The 24524-nt window shown below is 34.7% G+C and overlaps 2 protein-coding genes across 2 annotated transcripts; both read left to right on the top strand.

Moving 5' to 3' along the window:
• The first annotated feature begins 264 nt into the window (after positions 1-264).
• Positions 265-8400, top strand: LOC109613808 (odorant receptor 13a-like). The gene is made up of 5 exons (XM_059128618.1): positions 265-632; positions 7226-7708; positions 7779-7878; positions 7945-8052; positions 8116-8400. The coding sequence occupies exons 1-5, from the start codon at positions 265-267 to the stop codon at positions 8398-8400; spliced, it is 1344 nt and encodes a 447-aa protein (XP_058984601.1).
• Positions 8401-14055: 5655 nt separating this feature from the next.
• Positions 14056-21075, top strand: LOC109613807 (odorant receptor 13a-like). Its single transcript, XM_059128617.1, has 5 exons — positions 14056-14476; positions 14533-15018; positions 15078-15177; positions 20689-20949; positions 21022-21075. The coding sequence occupies exons 1-5, from the start codon at positions 14100-14102 to the stop codon at positions 21073-21075; spliced, it is 1278 nt and encodes a 425-aa protein (XP_058984600.1). The 5' UTR covers positions 14056-14099.
• Positions 21076-24524: the final 3449 nt, after the last annotated feature.

Below are 24524 nucleotides of genomic sequence, written 5' to 3'. Positions count from 1 at the left end.
ATTCATACTACATAATTACAGTGATATATTAGAAGAAAAAAAAAAAAAAAAAACACAAAATAAAAGCAAACAAATATCTAAATATCAAATATCAAAACTAAAAACTATTAATCATTAAATGCATTGTTTGTTTTTCATTGAAATAAATTATTTACTTAACATAATTAGAGATTTTTAAGGTATAAAATGTTTTATGTCCGCACCAAAGACGTCACATAAAAAGTGACTTGTATCAGCTAAAGTTCAATAAACAAACGCATCGAAATGGGTTTTTGGTACAAACCAAATTGTCCATTCGATGAGAAATTTTCATTTGTGTCGGATTTTTATGTACATCTCATAATTAACGGTTGCTGGCCTACCGATGGTGACCCGAAGAGTTTATCCTATCGCATCTGTAATGCCTTGTATACGCTTTGGAGTTGTCAGGTGATATTCTCTTTGAATTTCACCCTATATGCCGAGTGCATGTATGTCTACGAAAATAGTGCCGATTTGGGAAAAGTTGTTGGAAATATGTGCCTGATTATGATTGCTTTAATGGTAAGCCTACGATTGCTCTATTTCCGTGGTGACATATCTCGGATGAAGCGACTCCTAACCATGTTTGCTGAAAAGATATGGATTGACAGGTGAGTTTATTTGTATGATAGTTAAAAACCAGTAAAGAAAGTCTTAAAGTCGGGCGGGGCCGACTTTATGATACCCTACACCACTTTGCTACAAAGGCATAGAAGTGTAAAGATAGGACAAGACAGGGTCAAGATATGGTAACCCTGTGAAAATAACTCTGTTGTTACGATATCATGACAACATAGTTACCAATGTTGACTGGTTTAAACCGCTAAGGTAATGTGCAAATTTTCGAAAAGGTCCATGGAATAGAATTTGAAACCAAAATTTTGGATTTTCAAATATTTATTTGTTATTTGTTTCTGTAATTGTGGTTTTTATATTAACATGTCTCTGCCATGAGCTGTTACTCTATGTATTGTAGACACAAACCCTTTGCTCAAAATGCATTTTGTCTAGTCTTTACCATTTTAGGTGTTTGTTTGCTAATTTAGTAGAGCTCCACATAACAATTAAAAGTTTTTTTATGGGAGAATACAATCATACACGCTATGATTATAATTATAATTTAAAGTTCAAAGAACTAAATATGCCGAAATTCGGAATTGTATTGGCCATTTGGTGCACAATTAATTTGAAATCGGATAAAAATATATATGGGAGTTATATCCAAATCTGAACCGATCTCTATAAAATTTGGCAAAAATATTTCCGAGCTGTATTTGATATATTTCCCTGAATATCGTTGTTACGGAGTGCTTATAACGGTTGTGGGTAACAAATATAACAAATCGGATGAATAATATAGCTATATCTGAACCGATCTTCACCAAATTTGACACACTACCTTCTAGACTCAATTCGGTCGTAAGTGCCAAATTCCATCCCATTTGGACAAATATTAGACGTTTGATGCACAATAAAACGTAAATCGGACGAAGTTATATATGGGAGCTATATCCAAATCTGAACCGATTTCGATCAAATTTGGCACAAATATTTTCAGGCTTAATTTGGGTGTATTGCAAAATTCCATACAATTCGGGCTGATATTACACGTTTGGTGCACAATAAAAAGCAAATCGGACGAAGATATATGTGGGCGCTATATCTAAATTTTGACCGATTCTCTCCAATTTCAATAGGGTTCGTCCTTGGGCCAAACAAATGATCTGTACAAAATTTTATCTGGATTGTTTACAAAAATACATGGTCAGACAGACGGACGGACGGACATGCATAAATCGACTCAGAATGTGATTCTATGCAGATCATCAAAAGGAACTATTGGTCTATCTCGTTTCCTTTTGCCTGTTACAAACAAATGTACAAAGACATAATACCCTGACCAACTTGTGGTGTAGGGTATAATAATACAGCTACATGTTATTAGATATTTCCAAAATGACTGGGAGTATCGCATTTCCGATTTTTTAAAATATCTGTGCTTCACTGAATTTTTAAAATTGCTTGTTAGTCGGGATACCCTTTACGAGTATGTAACAAATAAAAAAGTCTCAAAGTCGGACGGGACCCTATACGACTTTGAAATTTTATTAGAGCTTCAGATAACAAATAAAGGTTTTTATCCGGAATTTGCGAGAATTTTATGATATCAACTATTATTATAGATATAATTTGAAGTCCAAAGTAACCAGTATATGAGGGGAATATCCTCCTTTGAATCGATATTTAAGGCGTTATGACCATTTAAAAATATTCAATAATAATGGCCATTCAATAGTTATGGCCATTTTAAAATATTCAATAGTTCATGCCTTAAAAAGTGATCACAAATAATAGCTAAAAACGGCGAAAACTCATTATTTAAGGAGTTACGGCCATTTTAAAATATTCAATAATTCATGCCTTTTAAAAGTGATCGCAAATAATAGCTAAAAACACTGAAAACTCAATATTTAAGGAGTTATGACCATTTAAAATATTCTTTAATTCATGCCTGAAAAAGTGATCACAAATAATAGCTAAAAACTCAATATTTAAGGAGCTATGACCATTTTAAAATATTCAATAATTCGTGCCTTATCGATTATCGATTTAATATTTATATTCAAACTTTCCGAGACATTTGTGCCTTTTCCGATCGGGCTTGTATTACCGATTTGGTGCACAAATAACTTGAAATCGGATAAAGATATACATGGGAGCTATATCCAAATCTGATCCGATCTCGATAAAATTTGGCAAAGATATTTCTGAATTTTATTTGATATATTTCCCCGAATATCGTTGTTACAGATTGTATATTACGGCTGTGGAGAACAAATATAACAAATCGGATGAAAAATATATATGAGAGCTATAGCTATATCTAAACCGATTTTCACCAAATCGGCCACACTTATTTCTAGACTCAATTTGGCCATAAGTGCCAAATTCTATACCATTTGCGCTAATTCTACAGGTCTGGAGCCCAATAAAAGGTAAGTCGGACGAAGAAATACAGGGTGAGATGAAAAAACTGCAACCAACTACAGACTACTGTAATTTCTAAGCCACTCGTCCGACAGCTATTAAAATTATTCCAGTGATAGCTCATTATATTGTTTAGCAGCGTACAAAAGCATTTTGCTGAGAATTTTCCAGAAAAAAAAGTTATTCGTGATGGAATTCAAGCGTGCTAGTGTGATATCTTTATATTTGGCTGGAAAACCACAAGCGGCTATTGTTAGAGCACTCCAGCATTTAAATGTGAATAAATCTTTAGTGTCTCGTACCATCGTTCGTTACCGTTGTAATGGTAGCGTTGCCCGACGTCAAGGAAGTGGACGGAAGGAAACAGCAACATCAGCAGAAATGGTTTGAAAAGTAAAGAAGCGACTTGATCGAAACCCCCGTCGCAGTGGCCGAAAAATCGCACGTGAGCTGAACATATCGAAATATTCCATTCGGCAAATATTAAAAAATAAGCTCGGGGTAAAGTCATTGAAATTCCAAAAAGTGCAAGAACTGATACCGCTACAGGAAGAAAATAGACTCAAAAGAGCTAAAAGGTTGATTCGCTTGGTCGAAAGTGGTGAACTGCCGAATTTGGTTTTCTCCGAAGTGAAAACATTCGTTGTCCAGCAGTTTGTATAGAAACAAAATGATCGTGTTTACTTGCCAAAGAGGTCAGCTGAAAATGTGCACCTTCGGTTGCCCATCAGAACCCAAGTGCCGAGCATGGTGATGGTGTGGGCCGCCATAACAGCCAATTGTCGCTCTCCGCTCGTATTAATGGACCGTGGCATTTGAATAAATGCCGAATGTTATAGCGAAAATATTCTAGAGGGTGTATTAAAGCCTTGGGCACGCAAACATTTTAGCCGCAGACCTTGCACATTCCAACAGGACTCAGCACGCGCCACCCAAAAATGGTTACAAAATGAGATTAATCGCTTCATTTCCAGCGCACAATGGCCACCAAAATCTCCGGATACCAATCCGTTGGACTATTGTGTCTGGAGTATTTTGGAAAGCAAGGTTGGCACTAAAAACACCAAAGTGTCGATCAACTTAAGCAAGCGCTTCGGCGGGAATGGGCCAAAATACCCCAAAGCAACGTTCGGGCAGCATGTGACGGTTTCTTGGCCGTTTGATGTTGCCAAAGATGACCAATTCGAACAAATCTAAACTTATTCTAAAATTTTGATGCTATTTCCGATATTTTTAGCTTTCATTCAGTAAAATTTAGAAAAAAACAAGTAAGCAAAGGCTACAGTCGAGCGGGCCGACCGTTGAATACCCTACAACACTATAATAAACCATACAGTTTATATGGGCGAAGTACTCGACAGAATTCCACAAGATATTGAGACAAATAATTAAAGAAAACGTTTTCTAATTTTCGAAAAATAACAACTTAAACTCATTTGCTCATTTCCAATGTATTGGTAGATGTTGCACTTAAATGGTCTTCCTAGATCTGGAACCAATATTTCCCAAAGACCTATAATCTCTCAGAAGTGGCAAAAGATTAACATTTATTATTGGGTTTTGACTGAAACGCATCTATATGAGATACAGACATTTGACTATATTCTTCAAGGAAATAGTCAGAAGTGCGTCTTTCCTGTATTTGTGAATTCTCCAAAAAGTCACTGGAATGGACATTTTCGTATTTTGTCTACAAAAGTTGGCAAACTATTTCACACATTGAATATTTTTGGATGGCCACCCAAAACTATTTGGCTTTTGCAATGTCTGGTAACCCCCATTCAAATGTGCGTGAGGATCGGGCGATAATTACGACCTGCCGACAATTTTGCAGTTTTTTGGTCCATTTCAACCCCTAAATATATGGCGATCATCTCCAAAAAGAGTAGGCTCCTATTCTGACCCTCATCTTATCCCCATGCAAAATTTCGTAAGGATCGGGCCATAAATGCCATCTGTATATGATATCCTGATATCCTAACTACTTACTTTTGTTAGCTGTAGAAATATTACCAAATGTTTAATTCAAAATGAAAATATGCCAAAAATATGACAACATTGAAAAAATATTAGAAAATTTTACAAAATCAATATTTTCATCTTTAGAGAGATATTTTTATGCGATTTTTAGACGTTTTTTCTTTCCTGCCAAGGGGCCATTCTGAATTAATGAGGACTGTCGAAATCAGTTCTGCCGTTCTCGACATATAAGAGATCTTTCAAGCATATCTTCTTTGAAAGACATATATATCGCACATATTTTGCTATATATCCGATTTGATGGATGTTAACATCAATGTAAAGATCAGAAGTAACCTTGTCATGGCTTTATGATTTCGCCGGGATTTAAAATATTCGCGGTTTGATGAAAATTTTTGAATTTTTTCAATAAAAAAGATATGGTCTATTTTACCCGCTAAATATTATCCGATGACCACCCAAATTGGTAGGCTTCTTCCCCTCCCTAAACTCCAGCTACATGCGAAATTCCGCGTCGATTGGTCTATAATTGCGACCTGCAAAATCCGACATTTTTTCAGTATTTGGTCCATTTCAACCCCTAAACATTTGGCGATCATCTCCAAAAGCAATAGGGTTCTATTCTGGTCCAAGCCCCACCTACATTCTAAATTTCGTGAAGATCGGACCATAATTGCGACCTGTAGAGTGATTACAAATTAACATGGACAGACGGACAGACGGACGGATGGACATACATAGCTAGATCGACTCAGCTCGGCGAGCTAGGAAGATCCATATATACTTTCCTATGTGGGAAATCAATATTTCGAGGTGTTACATAAATTCTGGCTCAATCAAACTTATAATACCCCCAACACATAGTGTTGTAGGGTATAATGAACAAATTATGGCGTTTGACTTTGTTGCAGATTTTTTTATCTCACCCTGTAAAGTACTAAATCGTACAATATTTGGTATTGGGTCAAGGGATAAAGCTTAAATTCTGAAATTTGATATTATGATTAATGAAATGCTTCCTATATTTGTAAGAAAGTACTAAATGGTACTAAAATTAGTATTGTGTGAATGGATTGGCCTGGAATACTAAAATTTGATTTTGAGGTCTCTGTTGGTATCCGCAATTGAGATATGGAGGTGGTTTTGGAAGTTGTACTACAAGAGCAAGATATGTGTACTACAAGTTTGGAAGCGTGTATTACAAGTGGACGAAAAGTGCTAAATAGTAATAATATTTTGGACTTTGGTGAACAGATAGTGCTTGAAATCTGAAATTCGGTGTTAGGGTCACTGTTCATGTGTAATCTGGATAAGGGGAGTAGGTTCTGGTAATGCGAACGAAAAGTACTGAATTTTACTATTAGGTAAAGATATAGAGCTGCAATCCCCAAAGTTAATATTGAGGTCTTTGTTGGTATCTGAAATTGAGATATGGAGTTGGTTCTTGGAAATGTCTACTATAATGGTTCGAAAAGTAAAGTAGTTTACAGATTGTGCTAATCTAAAATTTGATATTAGAGTTGCTGTTTATGTGTATCCTGGACAGGGTGAGATAAAAAACTGCAACAAAGTCAAACGCTATAATTTTTACGTTTTCTTAATTTTATTGAATGAAAGCAAAAAAATTCGGAAATGGCATCAAATTTTAGAATAAGTTTAGATTTGTTCTAATTGATCACCTTTACCACCAATTATGGCCTTCAAACGCCCAAGGCTTTAATACTCCCTCCAGAATATTTTCGCGATAATATTCGGCATTTATTCTGATGCCACGATCGATTAATACGAGCGGAGAGCGACTGTTATGGCGGCCCACACCATCACCATGGCCGGCGCTTGAGTTCTGGTGGCCAACCGAAGATGCACTTTTTCAGCTGAATATTCGAAAAGTTCCAAAAAGTTCTAAGTTTAGTATTTGGAGAATAAATAGAGCCGCAATCCTGAAATTTGATATTGAAGTCTCTGCTGGTATCTGGAATTGAAATTTGGTGTGACTTTGCAAATGCCTAACATATTTGTAAAACACTAAATGGTACTAAATTAGGTATAGGGTGAAGGAGTAGGGCTGAAATCCTCACAAAAAAGTCAACACTTTCGAAAAATATGAAATTATTCAAAGTTCGCACATTGCCATATTTCTACCAACATTGGAATAATAGGTCAAATGCTAAGATCATGAATCTGTCAGAATACCGACTGAAACTTTCTAACTTCTTTTTATTGTTTTCATTTTCAGCGAAGCCCATCCCAAGGCATACGAGCGGGCTGTGCGCCGTACCAAACCCACATTTTACATATCCCTATCGCTGTGGATATGTTTGGTACTCTATCTGTTGTTCCCCATAATATTCAACCTAACGCAAGGGAAATCGCCAGATTCTAACGATAAGCCTTTGCCTTTCCCCACTGTGTTTCCCTATGACACCCAGACACATTGGGCTTATATTTTCACCTATATCTTCCTGTCATATGCCGGCTATATTGCTGTGTCTCTCTTCTATGCCATGGATGCCATATTGGCATATTTCATTAGTTTCGTCGTTGGACAATTCGAGATTTTGCACGCTGATATTGCCCGTCTCATACCGGAGTGTCATGCCGAGTGGCTGCGACGATATGGCGCTGGGGCGGCAGAGAATGGCGTAAAATTGAATTATTTACAGGAAATGTATGCGAAACGTTTGCATGGCATAGCCAAGCGACACAAGGATATCATTGCGTAAGAATTTTAAATAAACTATGTATGTACGTATGTGTTCGTTGATTTAATTCAATTTTATTATTCTTAGATTTTGCAAGGAATTGGAGAAGTTCATGTCATTTCCATTATTTGCCAATTATGGCACCTCAACATTTTTAATCTGCTTCGTGGGCTTTCAGTTTATGATAGTAAGTGCTTAATTCGATTTGCTTTGATGTCGGATTTATTTTATTAAAATGTCTTCCAAAATTAAGGCTGGCCTAAAATCCTTTGGCGATTTCATGCGATTCTTTATGTTCTTCATGGCCGTAACCGGGCAATTATTTATAGTATGTAAATTGGGAAATTTACTGATAACCCAGGCAAGTAGGATCACAGGATTTATAATTAAATTTGAATTTAAAATAATCTCTCCTCCGATACAGTCAACCGATACAGCCCACTATTTATTTGCCTGCAATTGGGAAGGTGGTTATTTATCTAAGAATTCGCCACTTCTGTTATATCCGGATATTATGGAACTGCAGGAATTGAATCGGAATCTGCCACTTTGGAAAGATTTGAGTTACATTCCAGCGAATCGTAATTTTAAACTGAAATTAATGTTCATGATAATGCGTAGTAATCGGCCTGTTCAGCTGAGTGTCATGCAGTTTACGGTCTTGTCCCTGCAAAGTTTTAATAAGGTATTAAGAATTTTTGATTATTAGTATATGAATATATTTTGAATTGTTTCTGATGTTTCAGGTGGTGTCCAATTCTTTGTCGTATTTTGCGCTTTTAAAATCATTTTTGGATAAATAAAAAAATCGTTTAGAATGAGATCATTGGGAGTAAAAAATTTAAAAGAAAATGAAATAAATAAATTTACAGTTAGCATTTTCTTTACATTTGCTATTGGTATAAAGTCCTAAAATAGTGTTTCTGCAGATTTTTATACCCGAAATCATAGGAATTCTAAACCACGCAAACAAATCAAGTATCATACATTGTAAATGCACTTCTTGGACAAAATTACTGCGTATTTTTATTTTTAAGAATACATTGAATATTTTTTTTGATCAGAAATCGGAAATTTTAAGAAACCATCATTATGAATTATATAAAATATTTTAAGAAATATTAGTTAATAGGTATTAATAAGTTTTAGTAATTTTGTACCACACTGGGATATTAACATGTTAATCAAATCTACCGAAGTGACAATAACCCCGTTTTTATACCCTTCACCATAGTATGGAGGGTATATTACGTTTGTCATTCCGTTTGTAACACCTCGAAATATACATCTTAGACTCCACAAAGTATATATATTCTTGATCAGCATAAAATTCTATGTCGATTTGGTGTCCTGTCCGTGTATCCGTCTGTGAAAATCATTCTAGCTTTCGAACGAAATGAAAAAGGTTGATTAAATTTTACTCAAATGTATATTATGTCTGCAGGACTTTTGGTATTGAAAATGGGTATGGGTAAAAATGTGGGTCCACGCCTTCGCATAGCCCCCATATAAAGGTACCTCCCGATATTCGGTATTTTAATGATTTTAGCATTTTAATTCACCGGAATTGTTTCAAATTTGGTATTTGAAGTACGTAACGGATACTACAGCCTAAGACAGAAAATTGCCTGTGCTGGTCCACGTCTTCGTATTTGAAGCTCGTAATAGATACTACAACCTATGACAGAAAACTTTCTTATATTCGGCATTTTGATGATTTTAGCTACATAATTCATCGAAATTGTTTCATATTTGGTATTTGAAATTCGTAATGGATAGTACAGCCTAAGAGGGAAAACTGTATGTACAGGTCCATTGAAGTTCGTATTTGAAGTGCGTAATGGATACTACAGTCTATGTCAGAAAATTGCCTGTGCAAGTTTACGTCTTCGTATAGCCATATAACGGCACCTCCCTATATTCGGTATTTTGATGATTTTAGCGAAATTATTCACCGAATTTTTTATACCCTCCACCTTGGAAAGGAGGGTATATTAACATTGTCATTCCGTTTGTAACATCCTTAAATATTCGTCTTAGACCCCATAAAGTATATATATTCATAATCAGCATAAAATTCTAAGTCGATTTAATGATGTCCGTCTGTCTGTCTGTTGAAATCACGATACAGCCCACATTATTTGACGTAGAGCGCCAAAATTTAGCAGAGCTATTTGCATTGTGTCTAGGATGGTTGGTATTGAAAATGAGATATATCGGTCCACGTTCTGGTATAGTCCCCATATAACGGTACCTCCCGATATTCGGTATTTTGAGGATTTATGCTACATTTTTTTTACGGATTTGTCTGGAAATTGGTATTGGTATAGGTCTACGTTGTGGTATAGCCCCCTTATAAAGGTACCTCCCGATATTCGGTATTTTAGTTTTTTTTGCCACATTTTTCCACGGATTTGTCTGAAAATTGGTATTTGTTGGTCATAATGGGGTATAAATGGTTCCAGCTTCGGTGGCGAAACATTGCATGCATGGGTCCATGATTTGATATAGCCCCCATATAACGTTACCTCCCGATATTCGGTATTTTGATGATTTATGCCACATTTTTTCACGGATTTGTCTGGAAATTGGTATTTGTAGGTCATAACGGGTCCCTGAGCGTGTGGCAAAACATTGCATGTATAGGTCCACTTTGTGGTATAGCCCCCATATAAAGGTACCTCCCGATATTCGGTATTTTAGTTTTTTTTGCCACATTTTTTCACTGATTTGTCTAAAAATTGGTATTTGTGGGTCATAATGGGTCCTAGTTCGTGTGGCGAAACATTGTAATTACAGGTCCACGTTTTGGTGTAGCCCCCATATAACGGTACCTCCCGGTATTCGGCATTTTAATGGTTTTTGGCACATTTCTTTAAATGTCTCTTTTACCTAAAGGTGGAGGGTATTAAAAGTTTGGCCCGGCCGAACTTAATGTTTTTATACCCTACAACACTATGTGTTGGGGGTATTATAAGTTTGATTGGGCCAGAATTTATGTAACACCTCGAAATATTGGTTTCCCATATAGGAAAGTATATATGGATCTTCCTAGCTCGCCGAGCTGAGTCGATCTAGCTATGTATGTCCGTCCGTCCGTCTGTCCGTCTGTCCATGTTAATTTGTAATCACTCTACAGGTCGCAATTATGGCCCGATCTTCACGAAATTTAGAATGTAGGTGGGGTTAAGGTCAGAATAGAACCCTATTTCTTTTGGAGATGATAGCCAAATGTTTAGGGGTTAAAATGGACCAAATACTGAAAAAATTCCTGATTTTGCAGTTGCTCTACAGGTCGCAATTATAGACCAATCGACGCGGAATTCCGCATGTGGCTAGAGTTTAGGGCGGGGAAGAAGCCTACCAATTTGGGTGGTCATCGGATAATATTTATCGGGTAAAATAGACCATATCTTTTGTGTTGAAAAATTCAACATTTTTCATTAAACCGTGAATATTTTAAATCCCGGCGAAATCAAAAGCCATGACAAGGTTACTTCTGATCTTTACATTGATGTCAACATCCATCAAATCGGATATATAGCAAAATATGTGCGATATATATGTCTATCAAAGAAGATATGCTTGAAAGATCTGTTATATGTCGAGAACGGCTGAACTGATTTCGACAGTTCTCATAAATTCAAAATGGCCTCTTGGCAGAAAAGAAAAAAACGTCTAAAAAATTGCATAAAAATATCTCTCTAAAGATGAAAATATTGATTTTGTAATATTTTCTCATATTTTTTCAATTTTGTCATATTTTTGGCATATTTTCATTTTGAATTAAACATTTGGTAATATTTCTACAGCTAACAAAACTAAGTAGTTAGGATATCAGGATATCATATACAGATCGCATTAATGGCCCGATCCTTATGAAATTTTGCATGGGGATAAGATGAGAGTCAGAATAGAAGCCTACTCTTTTTGGAGATAATCGCTATATATTTAGGGGTTGAAATGGACAAAAAAAAAACTGCAAAATTGTCAGCAGGTCGTAATTATTGCCCGATAATCACGCACATTTGAATGGGGGTTACGGGCATTGCAAAAAGCCAAGCAGTTTTGGATGGCCATCCAAAAATATTCAATGTGTGAAATAGTTTGCCAACTTTTGTAGACAAAATACGAAAATGTCCATTCCAGTGACTTTTTGGAGAATTCACAAATGCAGGAAAGACACAATTCTGAATATTTCGTTAACCCTGATTTCGTTGAAGAATATAGTCAAATGTCTGTATCTCATATAGATGCGTTTCGGTCAAAAACCAATAATAAATGTTAATCTTTTGCCACCTCTGAGAGATTATAGGTCTTTGGGAAATATTGGTTCCAGATCTAGGAAGACCATTTACGTGCAACATCTACCAATAAATTGGAAATTAGCAAATTAGTTTAAGTTGCTATTATTCGAAAATTAGAGAATGAAACCTGATGGTTTTCTTTTATTATTTGTCACAATATCTTTTGGAATTCTTTCGAGTATCTCGCCTATATAAACTGTATCGTTTATTGTAGTGTTGTAGGGTATTCAACGGTCGGCCCCGCTCGACTGTAGCCTTTGCTTACTTGTTTTACTTGTTTCCTTCAAGATTCGCATTTGAATATTGTAGTGACCTGTATTTTGGCACATCAGACCGAATTAATTCTAGAAGCAAGTACACCAAAATCGGTGTAGATATAGCTATAGCTCACATATATATGTTTCATCTGATTTTGTGTTTAAGTCCCTCACATTCGTTTAAGTCTCTCACTCCACAAGAATGATATTTAGTACTAGATAACAGATACAGTCCAACAATACCTGTATTAAATTTTATCAAGATCGGTTCAGATTCCGATTTGGCTCCCATATATATCTTCGACCGATTTCACGTTTATTGTACACCTTATGGCTAATCGATTTCTGAAAATCGGTTCTATAGCTTTCATATATATGTTTCATCCGATTTGGTATTTAAGTCCCCTACATTCGTAATATGCACCCCACAACAATGATATTTGATACCGGACTTCAGATGCAGTTCGAAAATACCTTTGCCAAATTGTATTGAGATCGGCTGAGATTTGGGTATAGCTCCCGATTTCAGATATACAGGGTGAGATGAAAAAACTGCAACAAACTTTAGAGTGCCGTTCATTTGTAAGCCACTCGTCCGACAGCTGTTAAAAATATTCCAGTGACAGCTCATTATATTTTGGTGAGAATATTTTGGTGAGAATTTTCCAGAAATTTTATTCGTGAAGGAATTCAAGCGTGATAGTGTGATTTCTTTATACTTGCTGATACAAATCCGTTGGACTATTGTGTCTGGAATATTTTGGAAAGCAAGGTTGGCACTAAAAAATACCATAGTGTCGATCCGGGAATAAGCCAAAATAACGCAGAGCAACATTCGGGCAGCGTGTGACGGTTTCATTGGCCTTTTGAAGGCCATAATTCGTGCCAAAGGTGACCAATACGAACAAATCTGAATTTATTCTAAAATTTGATGCTATTTCCGAAAATTTTTGCTTTTTTCAAATAAATTAAAAAAAAGTAAAAATCGTGGCGTTTGACTTTGTTGCAGTTTTTTTATCTCACCCTGTATTAGTACTTTTCGACCAATTATTGTACGCATTTCCGAAACCACGATTAGTTGTCCAGGCCACACATGAACAGCGGCTCTAATACCAGGTTTTAGATTTCAAGCAATATCTTTTCACCCAAGACTATTTAGTACTTTTCGTGCACTTGTAGCACCCATTTTCAGAACTATCACCTCTTTATCACAAACCTATCAACAACAGGGACCCCAATAGTAAATGTCAACATTTCAGCTTCATCCGTTCACCCTAAACCAAATTGTTCCAAATTTAGTACAGTTCGCACACTTAGTACACATTTTCCAAAACCACCTTCCAGTATTCTAGCTCATTCCGTTTGTTCGATGTAAAGTATAGATTTTTTTAGTGCATGTTAGTACTTTTCGTACTCTTTGAGTACGAATTTCCAAAAACCCAGCCTTATCACACGTTTACGCACCATGACTAGCCCTCGTGCAAAATATCAAGATTATAGTTTCCAGATCTGCTGTCTAAAATTGTTATTTCGTGGGCTATACATGTCCTCAGTAGCCATAATGAACTAAAATTTTCAATATTTGTAATAACGCATTTTATCAACCAGTAGGTGAAGGAGTATTGACAGAAAATATTAGTGAATTATTGGATTGCATGCAATAAAGTTTTGTTTTAAAAAGTATGAATTAAAGTATGTAATTTTTAATTTTGAATGAATTGTCGGAATGTTGTGTCTAGACGAAAATCTATCACAACACACCTGTCAAATTATTAAAAAAAAAATGTGATAAACAAACATTGTGTGTGGATGGCAAAGACCACATTTTCATTAGTCAAATAAAAATGGCCATACTGTATAAACCTCGCTGTGCCGAAGATGTGAATTTCGTGTTGCCCCTTAAAGTTCGTACTTTCTTAATGATAAATGGCTGTTGGCCAATGGAGGATAATGCCAATAATACAAATGGCATGTGGAACAGGCTTCTAAAGTTCTTGTATCAGCTTTGGTTTATTTTCGGGGTCGTGTGTTTGTTTTACATCGTCTGTGTCGGTTGGGTGTATATAGTGGCAAATTTTTCCGATGTTAAGAAAGTTGTGGAAGCCATCAGCACATCGACCATTGGTATAAACGTGCTTATACGGATGATATATCTACGTTGCAGATTTTCAAAATTCAAACATGTTTTAGAAAAATTTACCAATAAAATTTGGATAAATAAGTATGAATTTTAAATCATTTTTTTTTTTTTTGTAATTTCATTTTTTTATTTTTCAGAGTAACACATCCGCTAATTTTTAAACGCTGCATCAAGCGGACAGTACCAACATTTTATCTGTCAATAACATTGTGGATGGTATTGTTCATCTACTGTGCTCTACCCATTTTCGTGTTGATAACAACAGATCAAACCATCCATTCAAATGATAAAACCTTTCCATATCCCATGATATTTCCATATGATCCACAAAAACCAATAAATTACATACTCACATACATGACATCGATATATACTGGAGCGATCACAGTGACCCTATTTTATGCCACTGATGCCATATTAGCGATTTTCATTAGCTTCCTATGTGGACAATTTGAAATATTACATGGAAATATTGCACGTCTAATACCTGAGTGTCATGCTGAATTTTTAGCCAACTATCGAGGAGAATCTACAGGATCAAAGAAGAATGATTTTATTTTTTTACATAACCTATATGTTAAACGATTACATGAATTGGCCACAGCTCATGATGAACTTATCAGGTTAGTTGGAATTACTGGAAATGGGATAAATTTTAAAAATTGTTTCATTTTTCTTTAAGATTTTCTATGGATTTAGAAAAGTTGTTTTCATTTCAACTTATGGTGAATGTGGTGACCTCAACATTTCAAATATGCACCAATTTGTTTCAGTTTATCGTGGTGAGTATAAAAATCGTTTTTTCAGAAACGATCAGAGATAGTGTATCTTAATTGTAGATTTTCCAGGGAAACTTCATAGGGAATACAAGAAAAGAAAAATTCTCAGTCACTACCAACTATTCTCATGGATTCTTTAACAAATTTAATTATGGACTATTTGCCATTATAATTGAGATTTTTTTTTGTGAAAATTTGAAAGGAGTTGTAAGTTGTTCGTTTGTATTTTTTTATATTTTCAGGACTATTAGCTACCATATTCTTGCACTTTTCAAAAAGGTAGGGACAATTGCGACTATAATCGTGAATTTTTGACATATTTGATTATACATTTTTAAAATTATATTTTTTTGGTGACTATCAACGACAATAATAGTGATTTTTAAATAATATTTAGGACCACCAGTTACTAAAATTTTGGATTGTTTTAAAAATGTGTGGGGACAATAAACGACTTTTATTGAGAAATTTGCCAATAATTTTTTCGAGATATTTTTAGTGACCTTCAGCGACAATAGACATGGTCTTTAGAATATATTCATTTATTTTTATGCCCTCCACCTTAGTATAGAGGGTATACTAAGTTTGTCATTCCGTTTGTAATACCTCGAAACACAAATTTTAGACTCCACAAAGTATACTATAACAGTCCGTCCGTCTAATTGTATTATTATATTAGATAAAATTACTCAAATGTGTGTTTGGTCTGCAGGACTTTTGGTATTGAAAATGGGCTGTGTAGGTCCCTATATTCGCTATTTTGATGATTTTACCCACATTGTTTTAATTTTCGTAACGAAGTTTCGTATTGTGTATTACAACTGTAAATATTGGAATATTTTTACGGCCATGACAAAAATTACCTATGCAGGTCACGACCCCAATAAAACATAAACTCACAATAATCGGTATTTTCAAGATTTAAAATAACCTTAAACGGCTTAAATTTCAATATTCGTACCAAATACTTAATTTCTAACAAAGACCATAAACATGATGTTGTAAATATTAAAAACTACTTTTTAAAATATTTTTAAGTGACTATCAAGGACTATATTCTTCTATCACAAATCATGGAGATTAATTGAAAAATAAAATTCGTCTTTCGGAATAAATGTTTTTAAACCATTATAGAACACTAAATTCTACATCAGTACCGAAAATTTTAAAGTCATACCTTGTTTAGTTTTTTAATTTAAGTGATCATTTTAAAATTGAAACATCGAATACAGGTTGTTATCAGTGTTTTTGAATAAAAACGTTATAAAAATAATGATATCAAAATATTTTAAAAATTAATTCAAAATATTACCATATTTTCGCCATATCCGAGAAGTACATATAGTTTTTAAAAAATAATATCGAGTAGGTCTTAAAATTTTAATTTTGTATTTTAGTATGGAATGTTAAATTTCATAATCAACAAAAAACTCATGCCGTTTCTTGCCGTTTTTGTTTAATTTATAAAATAGTGAAAATAGTCAACTGATTCTGCGCTGAATGTACTTTGATCTAGTTCTATGTTTTATTTGTTTTTTTATTTTTTTGCTCTTTATTTAATAAATTTCTCTTATGTTTTTATCCTGTTATTAGCTGGAATTCTAAAGTATGTATAAAAATAGTTCAGTCTCTTTAAAAAATCAGTGGCGAGGTTACTTGCTTCACACTCCATTTTGACTGATGATCGAATTTAAGCCAATGAGAGAGATTTAAGGGATTTTTAAATGTCAGTCACATATATTTTTTCTAAATATATTAATAAGGTTTTAGTCTATTTCAGATAGTAAGGTTTAATTGCCAGCCAATTTTGTATACACATTTTTTTATAATTATTCCTTTCTCATAAAAATATGTAGTCTTTTTGTCCTCAGATTTTAGAAGGTTTTACAAAGGGCAAATTATTTTTTCTGGGTTTACTCAAATTGTGGATTTATATATACAATTTTTGTAATTTTTTCATCCACCCATCCTAAAATTTGGAAGTGCCGTTATATATGGTCAATACTAATTGTGGATTTATCTTTACAAATTTTAGCAGGGAGTGATTTTGTCCGCTCAGAACTCAAAAAGTCAAGATGGGTTTGAAATTGCGGCCGAAACCTTAAAAATACCAAAAATCAGGAAGTAACGCTATATGGGTGCCTTACCGAAACGTGGACCGTTATGTCCCATTTTTAATGCCAAACATATTAGAGGTAAAAAAACGAATTAAGATAGGAATAGGAATTTTGCACAGATCTGTCTTTTGTCTGCAGGCAGGTCAAGTTCGAAGATGGAAAATCCACACAATAAACTACTAAACTACCCACAAGGAACTCCCTTGTGAGTAGTTTATCCCGTGGAAGAGAATTATATATATAGGTCTACTATATTGTATATTCCGCATACAACGGTATCCTCCGGTTTTGGGTATTGTGATGATTTTTGCCACATTTTTCAACTGAATTGTCTGAAAATTCAAACAAGGCAGCTGCGATACTCAAACAAGGAGTTTCGTGTGAGTACTTTCCCCCCCTGGAAGAGAATTGTCTATATAGGTCCACAATATCGTATATCTCCCATATGTCGGCACCTGCCGATACTCGGTATTTTTTGGATTTTAACAGAATTTTCAATAGATTTTTTTTAAAAATTGCCTTATTCGTCCCAAATGGTGGAAGGTATTCAAAGTTCGGCCTTGACGAACTTACTGCTTTTTTGGTTGTTTAAATATTTTTTATACCCTCCACTATTCTATTGTAGACTATAATCGTAGATTAGATTCTATACCCTCTATACCATTCTATTATAGACTACAATCGTAAAAGTATAAATATATGCTTGATATTTATATTTTTTTATATTTTTTAGTTACCATCAAAGAACATAATCTTCTATAAAAAAATATAGACTATATAATTTTTATACCTTGTAACACTATCATGTAACACATCGAAATATTGGTTTCCCACATAGGAAATATATATATCGACCCTCCTATCTCGTCGAGCTGTACATTTTGTAATCACGCGACAGGTGCAATTATTCTCACGAAATTGAAAATGGAGGTGGGGGGATAGGGTGAGAATAGAGGCCTATTGTTTTTAGAGATGATAGCAAAATATTTAGGGGTTGAAATGGACCAAAAACAGAAAAAATCAATCGACGCAAATTTTTGCATGGCGTTAGAGTTGGGCAGAAGACTTCCAATTTGGAAGGACAACATTATAAACTATAACTTTTATGTCCAAAAATACGAGAATATCCACTAAACGCGAATATTTTTAAACCCGGCGAAATCAAAAATACACTAAAAGGTAACCATTAGGGTGATGCTGATAGCCAAGATATCGGATATGTAGCAAAATATATACAATATATATGTAAAATTAATTGATCTTAGTTATTCCGCTTATAAGTCAAAAACCGATGGACTGATTTTCACAATTCTCATCAATTCGGAACGGTCTCCTGCCACAGAATTATAAAATTTTAGATATGCCAATAAAAATTTTAATATTTATACCCTACAACACTATGTGTTGGGAGTATAATAAGTTTGATTGGGCCAAAAATTATGTAAGACCTCGAAATATTGGTTTCCCACATAGGAAAGTATATATGGATCTTCTTATCTTGTCGAGCTGAGTCGATCTAGCTATGTATGTCCGTCTGTCCATGTTAATTTGTTATCAGGTCAGGTCACAATTATGGCCCGATCTTCACGAAATTTAGAATGGAGGTGGGGGTAGGGCCAGAATAGAACCCTATTGCTTTTGTAGATGATCGCATAATATTTAGGTTGAAATGGACCAAAAACTGAAAAAATTCCTGATTTTGCAGTTGCTCTACAGGTCGGAATTATAGACCAATCGACGCGGAAGTTAGCATGGGGATAGAGATTAGGACTGGGCAGAAGCCTTCCAATTTTGATGGTCGTCGGATAATATTTAGTGGGTATAAAGTCAAATTTTCTATTAAACCGCGAATATTTTTAATTCCGGCGAAATGACGATCTCATGAATGGCTACACCGATTTCAACAAATTTTATCAATTCAGAATGCCCTATTAACATAAAAGTATAAAATCTAAAAAATCGCATAATAGATGCTAATAATGATGTTAATATAAATTTATTAATACTTTGTGATTTTTTTTTTAATTTTTCATATTTTTTATCGCTTCCGATAATTCCAATTTGACTTATAATATTGAAGTGTATATTTTGTAATATTTTTCACCTTACAACACAGGTTGGGGTTATTATATATAGATTGAAATTATCCTCACGAAAAATGCGAAATGAAAGATGTCCGCGATATATTTAGGGGTTGAAATGGACCAACAACTAAAAATGTTCCTCAGATTTTGCAGCCGTTATATAAGTTACAAATAGAAGCCAATAAACAGGAAATCTCGTATGAAGTTAGAGTTTGGCCAGCTGGTAGAATGGACCACTACTTTTGTGTATAAAAATACCAACATTAAATACAGGCGATATCCGAAATACACAAAAGGCGAAATTCTGGCTTTTTTATTCTTTTTTTTCGTTGATGAATAAAGCCAAATATCGTAGACAAGCAAATCATATAGATGAGTTTAAATGTGGTGATACAGAGGGGCCTCTTGATTTTGGAGTTGATCGCAACATATTTAGGGGTTCAAATGAACCAAAAACAGAAAAAATTTACTGCTCACACAATTGAAGAGAGTTAAGAATAGGGAAGAATTCTAGAAGTTCGAGAGATACTGGAAAGACTTGTCCTTTTCGTTCATGACCCAAGCGTTATGTAACAATGACGATTTTTCTGTGAGAATACTATGGTAGTATTAGTTATGTTTTGAAATCTGCAAGTACATAGAAGGTTTTTTTCGTAAAAGTAAAAAAGGAGCTTTTGATTACCTTAGTTCAATTTCGACTAATAATTTAAACTTGTTCATTTTACGCTCCTTTGTTTTGTTACGAAGAAGTCAGCCGATGACTTAAGCCAGTAAAAAACATGTTCTATGTTTTCTCACCTTTCGAGCGTTAATATTGGACTTAAGGCTTTAACAATATTTTTCTTAAGGCTTAAGACTTAAGGCTTTAACAATATTTTTCCATAACATCAGCATCTTTAACTGTTTTCCTACAGATTTTTAAATATTTAGTTTCAATGGACCTCTTTACGACTCTCAGACTGCAATGTAGTCCGTACCGTACCTTTTATTATTTCATTTGAAATGTATATCTTTAAAATTAATTTACACTGTATTCACATTTCTTCTTTTTCATCTCTCTCTCTCTCTCTCTCTCTCTCTTTGTGATATATGTACGGCCACTTAACCAAAAAAACAGGCAGGTCGCAATTCATTGAGTGACTTTTTACGTTTCTTCCTGTTCTTCTTCTCGGTGACGGGACAATTGTATGTAATGTGCGAACTTGGAACCATACTGATTACTCGGGTAAATTCAAGCTGAATGCGTCTTTTATTATTGATAAAATAATAAAATTTTAATTATTTCACTACAATAAACTTTAATATTTTTGCAGTCGACGGATACAGCAAATTATTTATTCTCTTGTAATTGGGAGGGTGGGATATTATCGCAACACTCACCGTTGCTACGGCAAGTGGATTATATCACTTTAGATTCATTGAATACGAAGTTACCGGCATGGAGAACCTTGCAATATTATCCAACAAATCGGGACTTTAGAATGAAATTAAAATTAATGATTATGCGTAGCCAACGTCCTGCACATTTGACTGCCATGAAGTTTACGGTGTCCTCATTGGAAAGTTTTACCAGGGTAAGTAATTCATGCACTTTGTTTGGTTTTAAATAATTTACTAAAATTTGTGAGTGTTTTTCCTCATTGCAGATTCTATCTACTTCAATGTCATACTTTACCCTTTTGAACTCCTTTTTGGATTAACAAAAATAAAGTTATATCCCTATATATATTAAATCAAATATAAGAACGAAATGAATATTACTTTGTGCTGATTAATGCTTATAAAATTTTAAAAGATGTTTTACTTACTTGAATTGATTTGTGAAACATTCGATCACCTATCTAAGAGGAAAAAATAATTTTTTTCTTCAACAAAAAAAACAAAAAAAATAAATTTATTTATAAATAAATAATGATAAATAAATAAATAAAATAAAAAAAAATAATAAAATAAAGTACAGGGTGAGATGAAAAAACTGCAACCAACTTCAGACTGCTGTCATTTCTAAACCACTCGTTCGAAAGCTGTTAAAATTCTTCCAGTGACAGCTCATTATATTGTTTACATGCGTATAAAAGCATTTTGGTGAGACTTTTCCAGAAAAAAAAACAACAAGTGGCTATCGTTAGAGCACTTCAGCAATTAAATGTGAATAAATCTTTTTTGTATCGTACCATCGCTCGTAATCGGGATACTGGTAGCGTAGCCCGACGTCAAGAAAGTGGACGGAAGAAAACAGCAACATCAGCAGAAATGGTTCGAAAAGTAAAGAAGCGACTTGATCGAAACCCGCGTCGCAGTGGCTGAAAAATGGCTCGTGAGCTGAACATATCGCAACATTCCATTCGGCAAATATTGAAAAATAAACCCGCGTCGCAGTGGCTGAAAAATGGCTCTTGAGCTGAACATATCGCAGTATTCCATTCGGCATATATTGAAAAATGAGCTCGGGGTAAAGCCATTGAAAGTCCAAAAAGTGCAAGAATTTAAACCGCAACGGAAAGAAAATAGACTCAAAAGAGCTAAAGAGTTGCTTCGCTTGGCCGAAAGTGGTGAACTGCCGAATTTGGTTTTCTCCGATCTCCGATGAGAAAACATTCTTTGTCCAGCAGTTTTTTAACAAATAAAATGATCGTGTTTACCAAAGAGATCAGCTGAAAATGTGCACCTTCGGTTGGCCATCAGAACTCAAGCGCCGGCCATGGTGATGGTGTGGGCCGCCATAATAGCCTCTCTCTCTCCGCTCGTATTAAGCGACCGTGACATCAGAATAAATGCCGAATATTAAAGCGAAAATATTCTGGAGGGTGCCTTGAGGCACGCACACATTGTAGCCGCAGACCTTGCACCATCGCATTTAGCATGCGCCAACCAAGAATGGTTCCAAAATGAGGTTCTTCGCTTCATTTCCAGCGCACAATGGCCACCAAAATCTTCGCATGGACTATTCTGACTGGAGTATTTTGGAAAGCAAGGTTGGTACAAAAAAATACCAAAGTGTCGATCACGCAAGCGCTTCGCCGAAAATGGGCCAAAATACCGCAGAGCAACATTCGGGCAGCCTGTGACGGTTTCATTGACCGTTTAAAGGCCATAATACATGCCAAACGTGACCAATTCAAACAAATCTAAAATTATTCTAAAATTTGATGCTATTTATACCCTACAACACTATGTGTTGGGGGTATTATAAGTTTGATTGGGCCAAAAATTATGTAACACATAGAAAAGTATATATATGGATCTTCCTATCTCGCCTAGCTGAGTCGATCTAGCTATGTATGTCCGTCCATATGTCTGTCCGTCTGTCCATGTTAATTTATAATCACTCTACAGGTCGCAATTATGGCTCGATCTTCACGAAATTGAAAATGGAGGTGGGGTTAATGTCAGAATATAACCCTATTTCTTTTGGAGATGATTGCATAATATTTAGGGGTTGAAATGGACCAAAAACTGATGTCCGTCTGTCTGTCTGTCTGTCTGTTGTAATCATGCTATCTTTCGAACAAATTGAGATAGAAGGCTAACATTTTGCACACATGTATATTTTGCCAATAGGCAGGTTAAGTTCGTAATGGGTCATGTAGGTCCAAGTTATCATATAGCCCCCATATAACGGTACCCCCGATATTCGGTATTTTGATGATTTTAGCGACATTATTTACCGGAATCGTTTTAAATTTGGTATTTGAAGTTCGTAATGGATACTACATCTTAAGTCAAAAAATGAGCCATCTAGGTCCACGTCTTCATATAGGCCCCATATAACGGTACCCCCCGATATTCGGTATTTTGATGATTTTAGCAAAAATATTTACCGGAACTATTTCAAATTTGGTACTTGAATTTCGTAATAAATACTACAGCTCTTGCCTGATAATTGTCTGTGCAGGTCCACGTCTTCGTATAGCCCCCATATAACGGTACCCCCTATATTCGGTATTTTGATGATTTTAGCTACATTATAAACAGATTTTTCTTCAAGCTTCGCATTTCAATATTGTAATAACTTATGACAAAAGTTGCCTATGCAGGTCCACGTCGTCTTATAGGTATTCGGTATTTTTAAGATTTTAACAGAATTTTAAACGGATTTTATAATTTTTTTTTTTTTTTTGGAAATTGCCAAATTTGTACCAAATGGTGGAGGGTATTAAAAGTTTGGCCCGGCCGAACTTACAGCTTTTTTACTTGTTTTTTCATAACAATTAATGTCGCATGGGTGTAATAAAACCAAGAGATATTACAGACACATATATCCACGTTTATGGCCAACGTTGGGTCAGTAAGCTTTACACCATCATTGGATTTATTTTATTCTAATTGAATTATACATAATTCCTTAGAAATACATTTATTCATTCGAGGGGTTTAATGTATTTAATATAAATTAAATATATATTTTTTGACCACCACCACCCTGTGATCAGAGTATTATGTCTTTGTGCTTTTGTTTGTAACATGGAGAGGGAATCCAAATAGATTTATGGTTTCTTTTAATGATCTGCATATAATCACATTCTGAATCGATTCATGTATGTCCATTCGTCCGTCTGTCCATATATTTATGTGAACAAATGCAGGTCGCATTTATTGTCCGATCGAGATGAAATTTTACACGAATTAAATAATCGGTCATAAATTATATGTTCCTCCCATGTATATCTTTGTCCGAAATCGGATGGAATTTCGCACACACGACCAGATTGAGCCTACTAGCGAGTATGTCAAATTTGGAAATCGGTTCATGTATAGCTATAGCTCCCATATATATATTGCTCATCCAATTTGTTGTTTTGTCCTTGTTATTTTTGCACTCCGTAACAGCGATATTCGGGGAAATATAGCTCATATATTTGATCCCCTCTATCAGATACGAGATAGAAATAACTCTGCTAATTTTTATATATATCTGTTCAGATTTGGATAACGCTCCCATATACATCTTCTTTCGATTTCACGTTTATTGTGCCTAAAAAGTGTCATATCAGCTCAAATAAGAAGGATTTTTTGAATATGAGTTTAATCCATCAAATTAAGTGGAAATCGATTAAGTGGAGGATATACCACCATATAGTAGTTCCTTTCAACTTTAAATTATATGTATGCGCTTCAAAGCCATAATACATAATACGCATTCAAAAGC

Source organism: Musca domestica, unplaced genomic scaffold (genome assembly GCF_030504385.1).
Source record: "Musca domestica strain aabys unplaced genomic scaffold, Musca_domestica.polishedcontigs.V.1.1 56, whole genome shotgun sequence".
Classification (NCBI taxonomy): Eukaryota; Metazoa; Arthropoda; class Insecta; order Diptera; family Muscidae; genus Musca; species Musca domestica.
This window is presented reverse-complemented; position numbering and strand designations above follow the sequence as displayed.